This window comes from Stegodyphus dumicola, chromosome 9, assembly GCF_044657685.1.
Source record: "Stegodyphus dumicola isolate Sdum_Otavi_A_Nest chromosome 9, ASM4465768v1".
NCBI lineage: Eukaryota > Metazoa > Arthropoda > Arachnida > Araneae > Eresidae > Stegodyphus > Stegodyphus dumicola.
Genome location: NC_140776.1, coordinates 124,597,044 through 124,614,106, shown reverse-complemented (window position 1 = coordinate 124,614,106; position 17,063 = coordinate 124,597,044). Strand labels below are relative to the sequence as shown.

At 35.6% G+C, this 17,063-nt stretch overlaps 1 protein-coding gene across 1 annotated transcript in view; it reads left to right on the top strand.

Moving 5' to 3' along the window:
• The window catches only part of LOC118204434 (neuropeptides capa receptor-like), a 324,528-nt gene that overhangs the window by 205,821 nt on the left and 101,644 nt on the right, over window positions 1-17,063 (top strand). Inside the window, exon 2 of the mRNA XM_085824053.1 lies at window positions 6,785-7,075. Within this exon, the coding sequence (XP_085680179.1) occupies window positions 6,785-7,075 (291 nt within the window). The remainder of the gene's footprint in view (window positions 1-6,784; window positions 7,076-17,063) is intronic.

The window sequence follows — 17,063 nt, the reverse complement described above, 5'->3', positions numbered from 1 at the left end:
AGACGTGAAAATGAAATGACAATGAAAAGCTATTTCAGTAGAAAGGTAGTACAAAACTTAAGCAACAAATTCATGTTTTAACATACAACCATGAAATTGTTGAAAAGAGCATTTTTAGATCGGTGCAATGAAATACCAACTCAGCATAGTGGTAATGCAAAACCAATCATGACATCAAAAGACACGTCAGATTACGCAGAATACGAGAAGTTAGCGCGAGCAGTGCAAGGCAACTTTAAAAAAAAAAGAAATGCAAGGCACATTTCCAGACATTCTCTCGCAAGTGAAAGTGAGCTTGAACATGCGATATGGCTAAAAAACATCAAGACGCTTTTCACACCTGGTAGAATGACTGGTAAACTTGAGCAGGAGCGCAGTTTGGCATCTGTCACCCAAGACTTTGGAACTGATAAAAGTGCTCTTTCATGATCTTAAAAAGCCTTTCAAACAGCAGGTAGAGCTGTAAAAAACGTTCGTGGTGGCTGGCCATGGAAAATAAAGGTAACTGATGATCGATATATCACCCTGCAGGTGAAAAGAAATCGAAACTAGACAGCATGCAACATTGATCAATAGTTGCGCACAGCATCCGGACGACAGGTATCCCGGTTTGGTTACTTTAGCAAGACTCCTGGCCACATAATTGAACCTTCCGGAGGACACCAGACAACTAAAACAGAGACTTCTTAAAGAAAGGAAACTCTAACACAAAGATCTGTTAGATAATATGGTGCTGGGTATCAACAGACGGTGCAACGCATCAGCTGCAGATAGGGAAGCGGTCATAACCCTTACAGTGGCTCATTGATTTTTCTCCCTCTTATAATGAACTGTCTCTTACTGTAATGAAGTTTACTTGCCTCACGTGCGTTTTTACCTAGTGACTCATGATGTTGAGGAGCTCCTGGAAAGTGGAGATATCTACAGAGTGGGATTGGCTAGACTGTTGCCTTGACTTTTAAATCCCATTGAACAGGTATGAGATATTTCAGGAAATGCTTGGTAGTTAAGGGAGGTCATACCCCTTACTAAGATTCTTTTTTTATTCTTCTCCCTCTTGGCCAGACAGTTTTTTGTACCAACGCCATTCTGTACCACTTTCGGCTTCCCGCATATTATTTAGAGTACCCGCATGCCGCACAGACATTATATAAAATAATGAAGTTATAGATGAACATACTACAAAAATACGTATTTCCGTGCATGTTTCCACAACTTTAGCGACCAGTCTAGCTTGATTTATTGAAGACAATAAAGCAATGCGGAACATTTGGCTTGATTTTTCTTTATTATGATTATGAAGCACGCGAAGGCGATTAACCTAAGAGGATGGACACTTTCGTGAAGGATTTTCTAAGAGAAACAGGACTCAAGTAAAAAAAACCACGAAAACGGAACTCATGTTCAACTAGCTTTATCACCGGGATTTGAATCCTGATCGACCTAAAAACTTTCAGCGACATTACCGCTCAACCGTTGTTTAGAGGAAGAACTTGCCATTTTCCCTTGAAAATTCGGCAAAACAACAACACTCTAGTTAATCCAGTATTATGTTCTTTAATTAGGGTTAAACAATGTTTAACATTTTCAGTAGGTAAACCAAATATTTTACTTTTCTAACTAAAATTTAATTAACTCATTCAAAATTTGTTTGCATTTCTCAGAATGCTAGAATTTCTAATTAGATTCCCATCAATGAATTTTAATTAACTCTGTTAAAATGAATTCCAATTCGAAAATCCAATTACAATTTATTTAAACAATTCAATTACAACTTATTTCTGTTTGAGGATACAAACGTGTACTTTAATTACTGATATCTAATAATTTTATTTTGTTTTCGAGTGGCTTTTAATTCAACTAGAAAATTACTTCTAAACGTCTTGAATTTCACTCACCTGTATTCAAAAGACAGAGAGGTAGGGTAGACGTTTCATTTTTTTTAATGAGTATCAAATCTTTTTGATCCTGAGATGGTTAAATGAACGCAAAACTCTTTTTCTGCATTTAAAACATTTCCATAAGACATCTCCTTTTATGATATATTAGATAAACCTTAGAAGTATCTAATGATGTTAGGCAACTATATTATTCATTATACACAAGATAGCTGTCTCATAAAAACATCCAAATGACAATTTGCTTTCAGCATGTGATGATGCGCCAAAGGCAACGTGCTGTTGCAAAAGGCTCTGAAGCAAAAGGGATCACTAGCTTCAGAAACAAACAAGCAACGGTAAGCAAGAGTGGAAAACATTCTAATGCGCATTGCTCAAGCCCTTTCGTATGAAACAAACGAGCACCGAGAAGCAGGACTGGGAAACATTTGAGTATGCACAGCTCAAGCGCGTTCGCCTGAAACAGACGAGCAACGCAGCAAGACTGGAAAACGTTCGAATACGCACTGCTCGATACAGACAAACAGCACACGCTGATTTAAATATTGGTGCATTCCAATACGATGCTAATTATATTACAGTTTTCATCAAAGTCTGGTTGTTGAAAAGATGAATAAATTATGCATGTAATGCACAGCCACCAAATTTAAGAATGAAGTACCAGGAATGTGCTGAGTGGGTGGAAAAGTGAAATTGTTAGAATTAAAGTCTCCTCCTGAACCATCACTAGCCGTAGTATCAGGTGAAACATACCAATCAAAACATTTCTTGGCAAACATACGCAAGTGCAAGACATGTTTCCAAATGACAGCAACAAATATCATAAACGATAATTACATGCCTACATTCAAAGTGCAAAGACAAATTTATCATCATGCAGAATCACTACTATCACTGCTGAATACTGATCACAAATTTCTTCAAATTTATTTCATGTAAAACATCGATGAACAAATCGCTCGACATTGTCGCTTGAATAAGGGCACTAAACGAAAAATTGTTGCTGCATTACAAATTTTATTTGATAAAAACAATGAATGAATTCAATTATTAGGTTCCTTGAACTAATGCTAACTGATAACTACAAAGTTGTAGTTAGAGCAGACAATTCAACTGTCGGCCAAAACGAAAGGCAATAAAATAAACTAATAGTCAAAGAAGTAACGATCGTTATAGTTGGCGAAGAATTGAAACCCGCGTGATATAGTTTTTCGCCGCAGAAATGGAGATGTTCAACGAGTCTCGGAAACTCATCGCTCATACGACGGATTACAATATCCAATTTTATTTTGGCAAGGAGAAGATGGATATCATTTCAACATCAATTTGGGAAATCCACAAACATAAGAAGAAACAAATAAGAAAGTCAGTGTCATGGATATCATTTCAATATAAATTTAATAAATCCATAAATAGATTAGGAACCGAATTATAAAATCAGTGACATGAATTTACTATTCATATCGATTGATGATTCGCGAGAACACTGAAAATTATATTTAAGTATCGATGATTATTCCATCAATATATTGTCAACCTGTGTGCGAAAATCGAAACCGAATGACTGTTCTACAAAACCATGTTGCGTTCCGAAGAATTCGTTCCATTTACATAACGCAGTTGTTAATGATGGCAATATGAATCCCAATGAATTGGGGAAAATAGTCAGACTATCGGCCGCATTTACAGAAAGTCCACGGCACACGCATGAATATGCTCATGATGCAATGACACATGTTCGTGCATATGGCCGCCAGATTTATTCATTACATTTACGTGCAATCTTGCGTGGGACGAAATAAAAGAATTTTTTATCATCTGGACAACCATTATCGGATACTCATGATATTTCCGCATGGGTTTTAAAAAAAAAATTAATCCTTAATGGTTTTCATTGTCAAGCATCATGTTTTTGGAGAGACACGCTATTGGATGTATTCCACTGAATGGCAAAAAAGAGGATCGCCACATTCACACATTTTGATTTGGTGAATCGAGAAGGTCACACCAGATCAAACTGATCAGATAATCTCAGAAATACCAGATGTCGATATTGATCCAGACTTATTTGAAATCTTCACCGAAACCATGATTCAGGGTCCATATCACTTACTCAACAACAATTCACCATGCATGTCAGATGGGAAATGCACGAAACAATACTTATTTGCCGAGACTATCACTGGCAGTGGTGGATATCCACTCTATCGTAAACAATCATCTGAATATGGCGGGAAATCCATTATTTTAAAAGTACGAAACAATTATGCGAAGTCAATAATTGCTGGTTTGTACCGCATTCACCGTTACTCTCGAAAAGGTATAAGTCAACCGATACTATATCAAGAATAATATAAGATAATAATAATCAAGAATAATATATCACTTATCCAGCTGAATTTTTAAATTCCCTTGATTTGCCAGGCATGCCGCCGCTCGTTTGAAAACCGAAAATTGCTTGTCTTTCTTCTCCAAAACATCAATGCGCCATAACTTTGCAATGATACCAGGATTTGCAATGAGACCATATAGTCGCCACAATACGGATTACTATTGCACTCGCATGTCGCCATTTAGTCGTCACAATACGCTTTGCCACTGAGCTCATATGTCGCCATATATCCACTACGTTTTACAGTTATGCTAGTAAGCAACTTCTTTCGCTGTTAGTGGTATCTAGACTGGAGTGGGACAGAGGGATAGCGGTTTAATAAATCAGTAAAGCATGTTCGCAGTGCGCCAGGCGTGTTCATCAGCTTCACCCAACCGGCAGATTCTTGGGACATCTACTACAAGACTCAACTAGCCTGCCGAAGGGTTTATTGGTGAAAATATATATATAATGTTTCAAATTTGCCTTCTAAACGTGCAAGTTGAAGTGTAATGTGTTCGTCTTGGCCGAATGTCACAAAACGTTTTAGTTGATTAGAAGTCTTCATAAATATAAATCCGAGTACAAAGGGATACCGCAAACATACTAATACGCTTCGAACCCAGCCAACCCATCTCTAATTATTACACTAACCAGAGCGGCGAATTCGTAGATTTTATTCAAGTAACGAGAAGGAAACATTTTGAAGACGTTCAGCATTAAAAACTGCAGAAAGGTAGCAAGAATGAGAATTTGAAATGAGTTTAAAGAAATTCGGATCCCATTAACTGTAGATTTGTAATTAATTATAAAACAAATTTCCGCCATGGATACTTTTGCAGTAATTAAGTTCCCATACTTAAACCACCGCAAACGTTATTTTGCTACCTACGGATGCTACCGATTTGAGACAAAAGTCAAGTACTGAATCTCCCAACTACCCATAAAGGCAATGCATTTGCTGGTTACGTTTCCATCAGGAATTATGCTTAAACTCATCTGTCATTCAGCCATTTCATCATCAAGAATATTCCCCGCAGTGTCCTTCCCCAGCAAGCTCGAGTCTGCATAAAAAGGAGAAAACGCAACGTACGCCAAGACGGATGCTGAATCCACATCTGTGGTTTCAGTTTAGCAGACAGCCTCTTAAATTGCCATATAGTTCAGGGCGGTAACAAAGTTTGTATACTAAAGCGGTTGTTCTTCCTTAACGTCACTGACTCATAATCTGCAACGATATCTTACTCCCTTTGTGTCTTCTTCCGCCCGAGCGTTGGAAAGAGCCCGACCTTGTTTATTTACTGACCTTAGGGGATAGCACGGGAATCTAACTGCATTCAATTTAATACTATCTAAAAATGAATAACAAAAACCTTGAATTCAATTAAAATAATTTCTCAGTATAACATTTAATGTAAGGAATCTAGTTAAAAACTGAACATAATAACTTTGAAGTGTTTTAATTTCTTAAATAAAGTAACTGTCTCGACATAATTATTTATTTTGTAAAATTAACATGGCATCCACTATTATTTCTTGAATGAAATGTCAGCTTGTTGCAGCATGTTTCATAATTGAAATATGCGTAGCAAACCCTTTAATTTCATGCTAATGTTAAGTATTGTGCACTGCTGGCAGCAGTGGACGGTGTTTGTGTAATACTGAGAAAGAAGTCCAGACTTTTCTCAAGTTGCCTGCCCTTCACCAAGGCACATGAGTGCTGTAGCATAAAGGTTCAAAGATATCAGAATCGTTATAAAATTCAGTGAGGAAAGCAACCACCATGAAGACTGCCGAGGCACCCGTGTGAATGTCTTAACCTTGGAGAACAGTCACCAACTTGTATAAAGGTACCGACACCTTTCCCAGGTTGAGCTTCCCTTGCCAAGACATAAAATCAAAATATGTCGGCATCTTTATGAAGTTTGCTATCCTTGAAAAATGCGACCCTCATCAAGACCGCCGGGACATCTATGTAAAGGTCTTAATCTTAGGAACTATGCTACTTGCATAAAATCTAATCCTAATTTAATGAGACTTCCAAAATCTTTTATTATCTTTTATTGTAATATTAAAATTAAAATCTTTTATTGTAATATTTTATGAAATTATCAGGATGGCGGGAGATGAAGATCCCTTGTTTTCAAGCAATGGAGTAAAGAATTAGATCCAATAACTGAGAATTTGTGTCGAGCTAACGAAGACGGGGTTAAGACGTTGAATTTCATACGGTTACCATTCGTTTATCTTTTGATCTTCATAGAGTGTTATTAATTGATTGCTGCTTCATATACATGTATTGTATAAATTCCAAAGTGTTACAAGATAGGAATTATTTATAAACTGCTTTGAAAAGAAATCTTGTATTTTTACTTTTGGGAATAATTTTTCTCGACATTTATAGAACCATCATGTTCTAATTTAATCGTTAAGTTATTAAACTAATTGATATTTAAGTTCTAATTCTGATTTCATAGTATTCTCTTCATTAAAGGTTTGTTTTTGTTTTTGCTAGGTCTCCCGAATGACTTGAAGGTGTATTGGCAGCAGTACCCGTGGGGTTTTGGTGAGGTGGTGTGCAAAATGCGAGCCCTCATAGCTGAGATGACAAGCTACGCTTCTGTTCTGACCATCGTTGCTTTCACCCTGGAGCGGTACATCGCCATTTGCCATCCACTCTTCATACAAACAGTGTCCACCTTACCTAGAGCTATAAAGTTTATCACCTCAGTTTGGGTGATATCGTGCGTCTGCGCACTGCCCTTCGCATTCTACACTAAAGTCAACTACGTCGACTACCCTCTCGGTGAGTGCAGTTTATCAGATAATAAGCTTGTTTCTTTCAAGAGCTATAAGATACATAACGAATGAGAAATTACCTTTGAGTAAATGTACAGGAGGTTTTCCCAACTGGGTCGCTATTGACCCCAAAGGGTGAATGAAACTTTAAAGGGGCTAAGGGATGATCATGGTGATGAGTTAAATAGCCTTATCTCAATATCCGTTTTAACAGTTCCCGAATCCATTTTGATTATTTTTTTGCGTGACTTCTGCACATTCTGACAGAAAAAAATTTTTTTTTTCCAAAACGGATTGTGAAATGGATTTAAATGGATCCAAATTTGGATTTTTTCGTGACCTCTATGTACGTATCTCGAGTAATTCAAAACAGATTAGTCGTAAGAACGTTGAAATTTCCTATATGGGACTGCTGTAACATCTAGTTGTGCACTTCCCTTTTTATTGCAATCGGAAATACTAAAAATATAAATATATATCTAGCACGTCTTACCCAGCTTAAAAGTTCTCCTCCGGCCTTTCTTTTCGCAGTCGATGGTCGAAGTCATATATTACCAATTACAAAAGCATCTTAAATGACAAAAATATTTATGCTTTGGCAATATCAATTTTAAAAAAAAATTAATTTGTGCAGTAACAAAGGTCTAACTTTTAATGCAATCTCTCGATTCCTGTACTTACATTTGGGAATGTTTTATACTCGTTATATAAAAATAAAATTATAAGAAGTTTACCTCCCATACAGCAAAAATTGACCGGATATTTAATTTCAAAATTTGCAGTTTTTTATGTCATTTTCAACTTGTCTTAAAGCATCGGTTGTTATGCTAGACTAATTCGGGGAAATAATTTTAAATGATGTGCAACAAAAGAATGTGTATACTTCAGTAGGCCGTGTGAGAAAGTCATCAGATTTTTTCTTATCTTAGCCTTTAACACTAGTAACGGCCGATCTAAGAAATGAAATGAAAGTATTCTAATAATGGCAGACAAGAAAATCATTGATCACAAAAATTATATATATTCATTAGAGACGAAGCAAAAATTAAAGCACAGAAACATAAAATAATTTTTTTTAGAAAATGTCGGAAAGAATTCCAACGATTTACGTGCAGAAATGAAAATGATGGAAACGTGAAACGAAGTTAAAAGCTTCTGCTAAAATAATGCAAAATAAAACTAAAACCCAAATATATATGAAAACCTGTTTCGTATGTAATCATATTCCAACAAAATAAATCACTACAAAAAATGTGTTACGCTATTGAAAGCAGTGACTTACGTTTACAGAAAGGGATGTGAAAACGCAAACTATATTAAAAATAAAATGAGGCAATTTTTCCCGTTTGAACTCATTCGGAAATAAAATTATTTATTCCTCCCTTCTGAGGCTCAAGTGAGGAAAAACTCTTAAAGCTGTCTTAGGAACAGGCTCAATCAGCTTTAAGATGATAATCGGGTCTAGGGTTCTATAGTCGATTATGCTCGAGCAAAAATTAGACATAATCAAGATACCATTTATTCAAAAATATTAATATCATTTTTAATTAATTTTTTACTGATATAAACCTATATCTTATAGTAAGGAAAACATCTTATAACAAAAATAAAGAAAATACAGATAAAAATTACTTTAAATATTTTTTAAACAATAATTTTTTTAAATATTTATTTTTATGTGCAAAAAAACCAGTAACAGTATAAAAAAAAGTAAAACGCAAGATCACAAGCAAACGCAAACAAATACTTTCGAAGATCATGAAAGTAATGAAACCAGCAAAGTATATGCCTAATCTTTTCACCCATGCCGGCTATTGGAACTTACTAAAACAAGTTCTAGTCAAACGACAATGATTTCATCAATATGTACACTGGTGTGCAAAAATTAAGGACGAAGTCGAAAAATTAGCATATCAGCTGAACGAAGAGGTAGAGCGGACAGAAAGACCAATCAGGAGATTAAGTAAGGTGATGTACGGTAGCACATGCGCAGATATGCAGGTAGACGTAATGGGAGAGTGTCTGAGTAGTATAAAGCATGTTGTCGGTGTAAGATCAGTGTTTCTGGCAAAGAGATTGCACGCCGTATAGCAGTTAAAATCACACCGAGTTGCTGCCTCAGCGAGAAATGGCGAATAATCAATCTGTTAGACGACATCTGGATGCTTTTACCCGAGGTCGAATGATTGGGAAGTTGGAGGAAGGCCGCAGTGTGACAAGTGTGGCTGCAGAGTTCGGAATTGCTCACAGCATCGTTTCACGACTTTGGAGACAATTTCAAACTACAGGAACAGCTATCCGGGGGTTTAGAAGTGGTCGTCTACGAGGAACCAAACCCGCAGATGACCGGTATATTGCCTTACAGGCCAGAAGAAACAGGCGGCAGACAGCGGGAGAAATCGCTAGACACACGACACAGGCGACTGGACGACCGATATCGCGTTTTACCGTGGCCAGAAGACTGCACGGTGGTGGTCTGTTTGCACGACGCCCTGTACGGTGTGTACCTCTAACGCCTGCCCATCGGAGAAGACGTTCTCTGTGGTGCCGGGAACACCGGAATTGGAGAGACAATGAATGGGGACGAGTACTCTTTACAGATGAGAGCAGATTCAGTCTGAGTAGCGATTCTCATCGCATACTCATCTGGAGAGAACGGGGAAGCCGCAATCATCCCTCGAACATCATTGAAAGGGACAGGTATGGAGGTGGCGGTGTTCTCGTTTGGGGAGGCATCATGCTTGGTAGTCGTACCGACCTTCACATCTTCGACGCAGGTTCAGTCAACGGGACCCGTTATTGTAACGAGATTCTTCTTCCATGTGTGCGTCTTTTTAGAGGCGCTATGGGTCCGCAGTTCCTTTTCATGGACGACAATACACCATGTCATCGCACAGTAGCTGCCGAACAGCTCTTAGAGAGTGAGGATATTGAACGTATGGATTGGCCGGCACGATCTCCGGATCTCAATCCCATCGAGCATGTATGGGATTTTCTAGGCAGACGCTTGGCAGCTCGTACCTTACCACCAGTAACGATTCCGGAGCTTCGATTGGCGCTGCAAGACGAATGGGCAGCAATGCCTCAACAACTCATTGGCACCCTCATTCTCAGCATGGGCAGACGCTGTGAAACCTGCCTAGCAGTCAGGTGAGATCATATCCCCTATTAAAGACCGGATGTTTCTTGCTGGACACCCATCACAGGAATGTTTCGGCCTTCAGTCGCATTGCGCTCCATGCTACTTTTTCAATAAAGCTTCTTTTTATCCCTCTGATTTCTCTTTTAGTAAGTGTTGCTTATATTACTCATGTCCTTACGTATTGGGGTCTTACGGTATTAAATGTGTTGATTTGGAAAGCTTTTGTACAAATTTATATTGAAAAAACCGTCTCGTCCTTAATTTTTGCACACCAGTGTATATGAATTCTTCATATTTGACAAAAATTCTACAAGAAGTGACATCAATCATATTAAAGCTGAAAAGAGTATCTTTGGTTGACATTCTAAAATGGACTTGTTTATATCGACAGGTTGCAGGTGAGAGCAGGTCCGGACACCCGGACGGCTTGCATAATCGTGTATCGTCCGGATCTCGCAATTATGTAAAGCTACACTCTGAAATCAAGTGTATCAATCATACAAGTTCAAAGTGTCAGATTTTTCTGCATGCGTGACATAAAGTAGAATATACAAAATACAGGAAACAGATCTGAAGACGCAATACATTCCATATTAACTTTTGATGGAATAACATTATTTTAAAAGCTCATGGAAATTTTGCTTTATTCTTAAAACATGCCAAAACGAACTTTCTAATTGAAAAGAGTTCCATTACTTTATAAGGCATTCTCAACCTCCTTCCAGCATGCCTTCGTAGTGTAACGGTAACACAGTCGATGCATATTCTAGAGCTCCAGTTTCGAGTCCCGGTGAGGACAATGCACATTTTTTACGTCTCCAGCTTTAAAAAGAACCTAACGACTCTACAACTTTCATAACTTATACCAATTACACCAATTATACGTTATTGAAAAGGACTGTATTTCCTTAGAAGATATATTTCTTATATACAAGCCTCTTGCAAAATTTTAAAAAGATTTTAATGTTCCCTTCCAAGACATTAAAAATTCTAATGTGCGAACATGACTCATAGAACTTATGAACTACGATATATCTGATCTTGATACTGTGATGCAGGAATAGGTGATTGAACTGAAAGAGGATGCTCAAGCACAAACTATATTCGAAACACATGCATACTCTGAGTTTTTAAATTTAAAACTCATTTGAGAGAAGTAGCCCAAATAAAACTTATTGCCGAACAACTTTACTCACTTTTCTCGCTTCTTACCTAGTCGAAATTGGTTTTAGTCAAGAAATGGAAAACAAGAAGGTTGAATACTGTTGAAAGAGGTTATTTAAGAATCAAATTAAAACAATTTTATATCAAATATTAAATAAAAAGTGTCATTAGTAAACGAAGCTCAAATTAAATTTTCAGCTTCTATATTTGCAATTCACTTTCAAAGCCCTCATTTAAAAGTACTGTAAAAATAAGAAAGAATATTTTCAGAAACTAAAAATAACACTTTTTGGGCTCGTGAAAGTTTTGACAGATGGCTAAAGTGGTAAGTATAGAAAAAAAACGGAATTTTTTTAATGAATGTGATGCTTGTCTAATACCTAACTACTGTGCAAATAAGAGGGAAATACATACCATACCCAATCCCTTCTTTCGAACATTTCTCACTTTTAATAAACTTTCAAGATTTGATACTTTTATTTCATGGGAATTTTAATTAAGGCGTTTAAAAGCATACTTCAGGTATCGATTTTGAAACATACAGCAACGGGCTGTTTTAAGTAAACTTTGTTCTTCCCACGAAACTCTTCTAAAGTAAATATATAATTTCCCACCATCCATCTAGTTCAATGTTTTCGAAACGGAAACTCAAACTTTCGCAACCCGAAGCTTTTCGTCAGGGTTTCTTTGTTTACAAAAAAATGACTTCCTTGCAGAATATTAAATTATACGCATTTTTTCTTGCATTTCATTTAAACTTATTGGATTGAATTAAATCTACTTCGTCGATAGCGCATAAACCACAATAGAATAAATGCACTCTTTAAAATTCACTATATTTGTTTACCATAGAGTCACTCTGGCGCTAGGTTCATTTAACAGCGTTATATTTCGTTCATATTGTAACTCAGAATGCACAAAATTTATATCATTTGAAGAATTCACGTGTTCTATTCAAATACTTTAATAAATCTAGAACGATGTATAAGAGAAATTAAGCAAACAAAACAAAAACGAAACAGTTTTTCACAGACGATTGAGTATTTCTCATTCAATTAATTCAATTCTCACTTCGCGACAAGGCAAAAATACATAAAAACTCAAAATATCTATATTCAAAATTACGAAGTCAATCTGAAACACTTATTTTCTCGAATTAATTCCAGAATGGGTTAAACATGATTTAATTCGCAATAATAAAAGAATGCGTTTTCTTTGTTGTTTCGATACTTAGTTTCTCTAGATTGGCAACAAATCCGCTAGTTTGCCAAGTTTAAAATATAAACAAACATTTCCGCCATCGCAAAATTCATTAGGCTTAGCTGCACTTAAACAAATTTTAAATTGTTGATAATTCCACAAATATTGTATGCTGATTTACTAAAGGCATAAAAACCTTAACCGGAAGATAAGAACAACAGAATTAAATCACTTTTGAAGCAAAAACTGCGAAACTTACAAACATATAAGAGTAGAGAAATTGAGATCACTGAGCCGGTTAATAGAGTGGATATCTAAAAGGAATTGTTACGTATCAGAAATTAGTTAAAAGAGTATTATTTTTAACATGAACAGAGTTTACGTGCAAAAATACTGCCTCAAAATAAATTCTGTTCCTTTCGGTTTGTAGAGTCCCCCTCCCCCTCTCCAGATAACATAAATTTCTAAAACGTTCAGAGAAGTCTTCCTGTGAAACAGTAAATAATCAAACACTGCTTTATTTTCATTTCAGTTGAAAACCTGAAACGTGAGCTCCAAATTAACTCTACCATTGAAAGAAACTGGAAACAAAGCCCGAGTACCTTTTCCCCTAATGAGGTTTCTTCGCGCTTAGAATTCGTTAGAACTAAAATCATCTTGCCGACTTTCTGCAGCCATAAGAATGCTTGAAACATGCCAGAAAACATTCATTTGGCAAGTAGCCAGTATAAGTACTTACACAATTAAAAAACACAATAACGTTTTTTTCAAAAAAGTGTTTTTTATGAATAAAAACTATATTTTTATCCATTAACTGCTGTATCGCTGCGTAATGCCAAGCCAATTATGGTTCAGCTTTCATTTATCCTAAAACTACAAATTTTGAATCCGATTTGTCCCTTGATTAGAATTTCATTGCAAAAATGTATATAGTTGTTATTCCTCAAGTATATAGTTACAAGAATTTGTTTTCCTCAAGAAACTGTTTGCAAATAAGGCAGCATAATGTGCAGAATATATAGGAGCAATTAATGAGGCTTTAATATAAGGAAAGGTATTTACGTATTATCCCATCGATGGTAAAACTTAGCTACCATCGAACCTTTAAATGTGGGAAAGGTCCCGCCAAAATTGCGCTAATCATTCTTGCGGAATTCTGAACAGAATTAATATTCGACTCGCACCGTTTTGCGCTTCGTATAGAAGCTCTCGTCAACTTTTACTGTTTTGATAATACCTTCGACTTAACCGAAAGCTCAGTTTAAAAATGCTATGAGTACAAAATTCCCGTAGTTCAATATTCCGGTATGTTACCGTTTCGGTTGCCATGTTCAGCTAGCTGATAATTAATGCATACTTTTATCACAGTAGGACGAAAGTATGATAAAACTATGATACATTCAATAACTTTGAAAATAATCCACAGATTTTTGTTCTTCCCAAATTTTAAATATTTTTTTTTCAAAATATAAGATAGTAATACAGTAATAACAGCTCATTTTTATTAGTAATACTTAATTGAAATACCAAAAAAAATTAATTAATTAATTAGATAAAAAAGTTTTTAAAAAATATAATAAAAGTTGTATATTCGGTAAGCGTCAGCCATGTAATTTTTAAATTTCCTCTTTCATGTACGCAACAAAACATCTGTGCTTAGGATGCAAAGTAATTTATGTCAATTAACTAATTACTATGATTTAGGTTTTTACTATAACTTATTTTTCTCTTTAGTCCTCATCAGAACGCAAATTAGGTTTTTGAAAATTTAAGGCTGGGGGTTTTGAATATATTACAATTTCTGGCAGCCGTGTCTTGCTGTTACATACTACCGCCAGCTCTGCGTAAGTTGTAACACACTGTGCGGTATAAAATATTTTTATCTCCAGAGCGTGAGACTGTCTATTGGAGATTCTAAAGATATGCTGTTTTAAAATATTTTCAGCCCAAATGCTCTCGTAACTTCGATGTGTGTATATAAGTACAAAAAAAAAAACACTCTTTTCGGCGTAGTATAAATCCGATTATTTATTTATTTACTTACTTATTTATTTTTTTATTTTAGTTTTATTATTAAACATTGTTTTCTACGCACTCACGCCATGTGCAGTTCAACAGCAAAAATCACAAAAATTTTAAAAGCTGCGTTTAGAACCTCCCGATGCAATGTTAAGAGTTAGCAAATATATATATACATACATATATACATATGTGATGTACCAGCTTTAGTCGTAGCTTAAATTATCAGACGATAAGTTTAAAAAAAAATGATCCATTTATTATTATTCAGGAGAAATAGCAGTTACAAAATCAGATATCCGAAGTAAATAAAAAGAATTACTAATAACTTTTTGTATGAAGTTTACTGCATCGTGACATTTAAGAAAGAGCCCCCCGATATTCCTTTGCGAGTCCTTTTATAGCCTCTGGAAAGGCGAAGCTTCCATGAAATGACGTCAGCCTCGTCAGCTAATCCAATTCGCTTTAAATATTTCCAGAACATTCTATAACTGTACGTGTACAAAAAGGCGGGAAAAACAACTTGACTACTGGCCTGTGGATTTAATTCCCCGTACTTTCAAATAAGAGAACGTCGCCATTAAAAATGAAAAGAACACACAGTTAGAAATTTAAGTGTATTCTTGACTATGGAATTTTATTATTACAAATATATATACGTATATATATATATATATAAGTGGTAGCACATATTTATATATTTTTTGTCTTTCACAGATCATCATACTGCTATTCAGTTTTCTTAGTAAGATGGTTAACGAAAAAATGTTTTCGTCTTTTTATAATTAACTTTTTATGTGTTCTCCGCACTTACACCATAAAACTCAATTCAATAGCAAAATCATAAAATGCTTAAAAATAGCGTCCTTCAAATTCCCAGTTGAGTGTTAGAGAGCTTGCCATGCACACTTTTCATTCCCTTTGTTAGTTCTTTAAAAGCTAGTCGCTGGAGCTGCCAGTCACTTAAAATAAGTATCACACACACAAAAAAAAAATTATATAATGATTTTAATGCTGCCCTACCAGGATAGTAGTAGTAGCGACGTTGACTGCTGTACAGAAGGGGACGGATTCGAATCCCGGAGAAGGCATGGATGTTTGTAAATATATAGTGTCTGTGCGACATGTGGGCACTCTAAATATACGGCAAGCCGAAAATCTTCTCCAGAGGTTGATGGTGACTCGTCCTCGTCAGGTGCTGTCTATGAAACTTGGGGATGGAACTGAGCAAAGTCGTACTGTCACCTGTATAGGCTCTTGCCAACGACAGGCATAGTCTTGCTCTCCTTGCCACGATGTGTTTCGTGGGGTTGTTCTGATGTTAACTGTTAGACAAGTGAGGCAAGTCACAACAACGATTTTAATGAATCCAGTTAGTATAATTTCATAAACGTTTGACTATTTTTAGTTAAATATCTCATGATTTTAATGCATGTTCATATATATCAGCCACATTGGAAAGCAGAAAAAAAATATTCTTAAAAACTGTATTTATTGTTTTTAAATCCCTTTGTTTATTATTCAATAACTTTGCAAATTAAATTAAAAATAATTTTGGGCTTTATTGAATGGGCACACGTTAGTGCGTGGAACATAAAAGCATTTTTTCCGCCCGTGGGAACTTATAGCTTTCATAGAGCCCAATTAATTAAAACTGAAAAACAAATATCTTACACTTTTCAGAAAGGCAATAGTTTTGCTCGCTGACGATAAAAATATTTTGTTTCGAAAAGCCACTGCTTTCTTTTCATTTCAAACTACTGTCGCTTTCAAATCATTTAGTTTCTTAATTTAAAATTCATTAAAATTTTACAGAATATGTATTGTGATCACGAATTATTGTAATCACAAAAATTATTGTAATCACGAAAAATTCCGGGTACCATATTTGAAAGAAAATATCCATTTTGATCGCTATAGAATGTAATTTAAGGATGTTTTTGCGTGATATCTGTACGTAAGAACAGAATAAAGGACTCTTTCTCCCCAAACGAATTATAAAACTGCTTTAAAATGAATTCTGAAGAAATTTTTTAGTAGCGTCTGTACGTGCGTACGTATGTAAGTGTGTATCTCGCATAACTCTGAAACGAGTAGTCTCAGAATGTTGAAATTTTGTATACTACAACATGTATACAAAACATGTAACATGCACCTCATATCTTGGTTGCAATAGGCCGCACCAAAAGTATATCTAATTAGTATATATATATTATTCGGCTCAGTTTTTTAATTCTTATAGTTTGGTAAATAGCACATTTTTTTATTTGAAAATGATTGAATTATCTTTGGTTAATGTTTGTATGCCTTTAGTAAACCTGCATTCAATATTTATAGAATTATCAACAATTTACAAGTTGTTTAAATGCGGCTAAGTCTAATAATTTTGACCGTGGCAGCCATATTTGTTTGCATGTGAAAGTTATCAGAATAGTGGATTTGTTGCCAATCTATAGAAACTAAGCTTCGC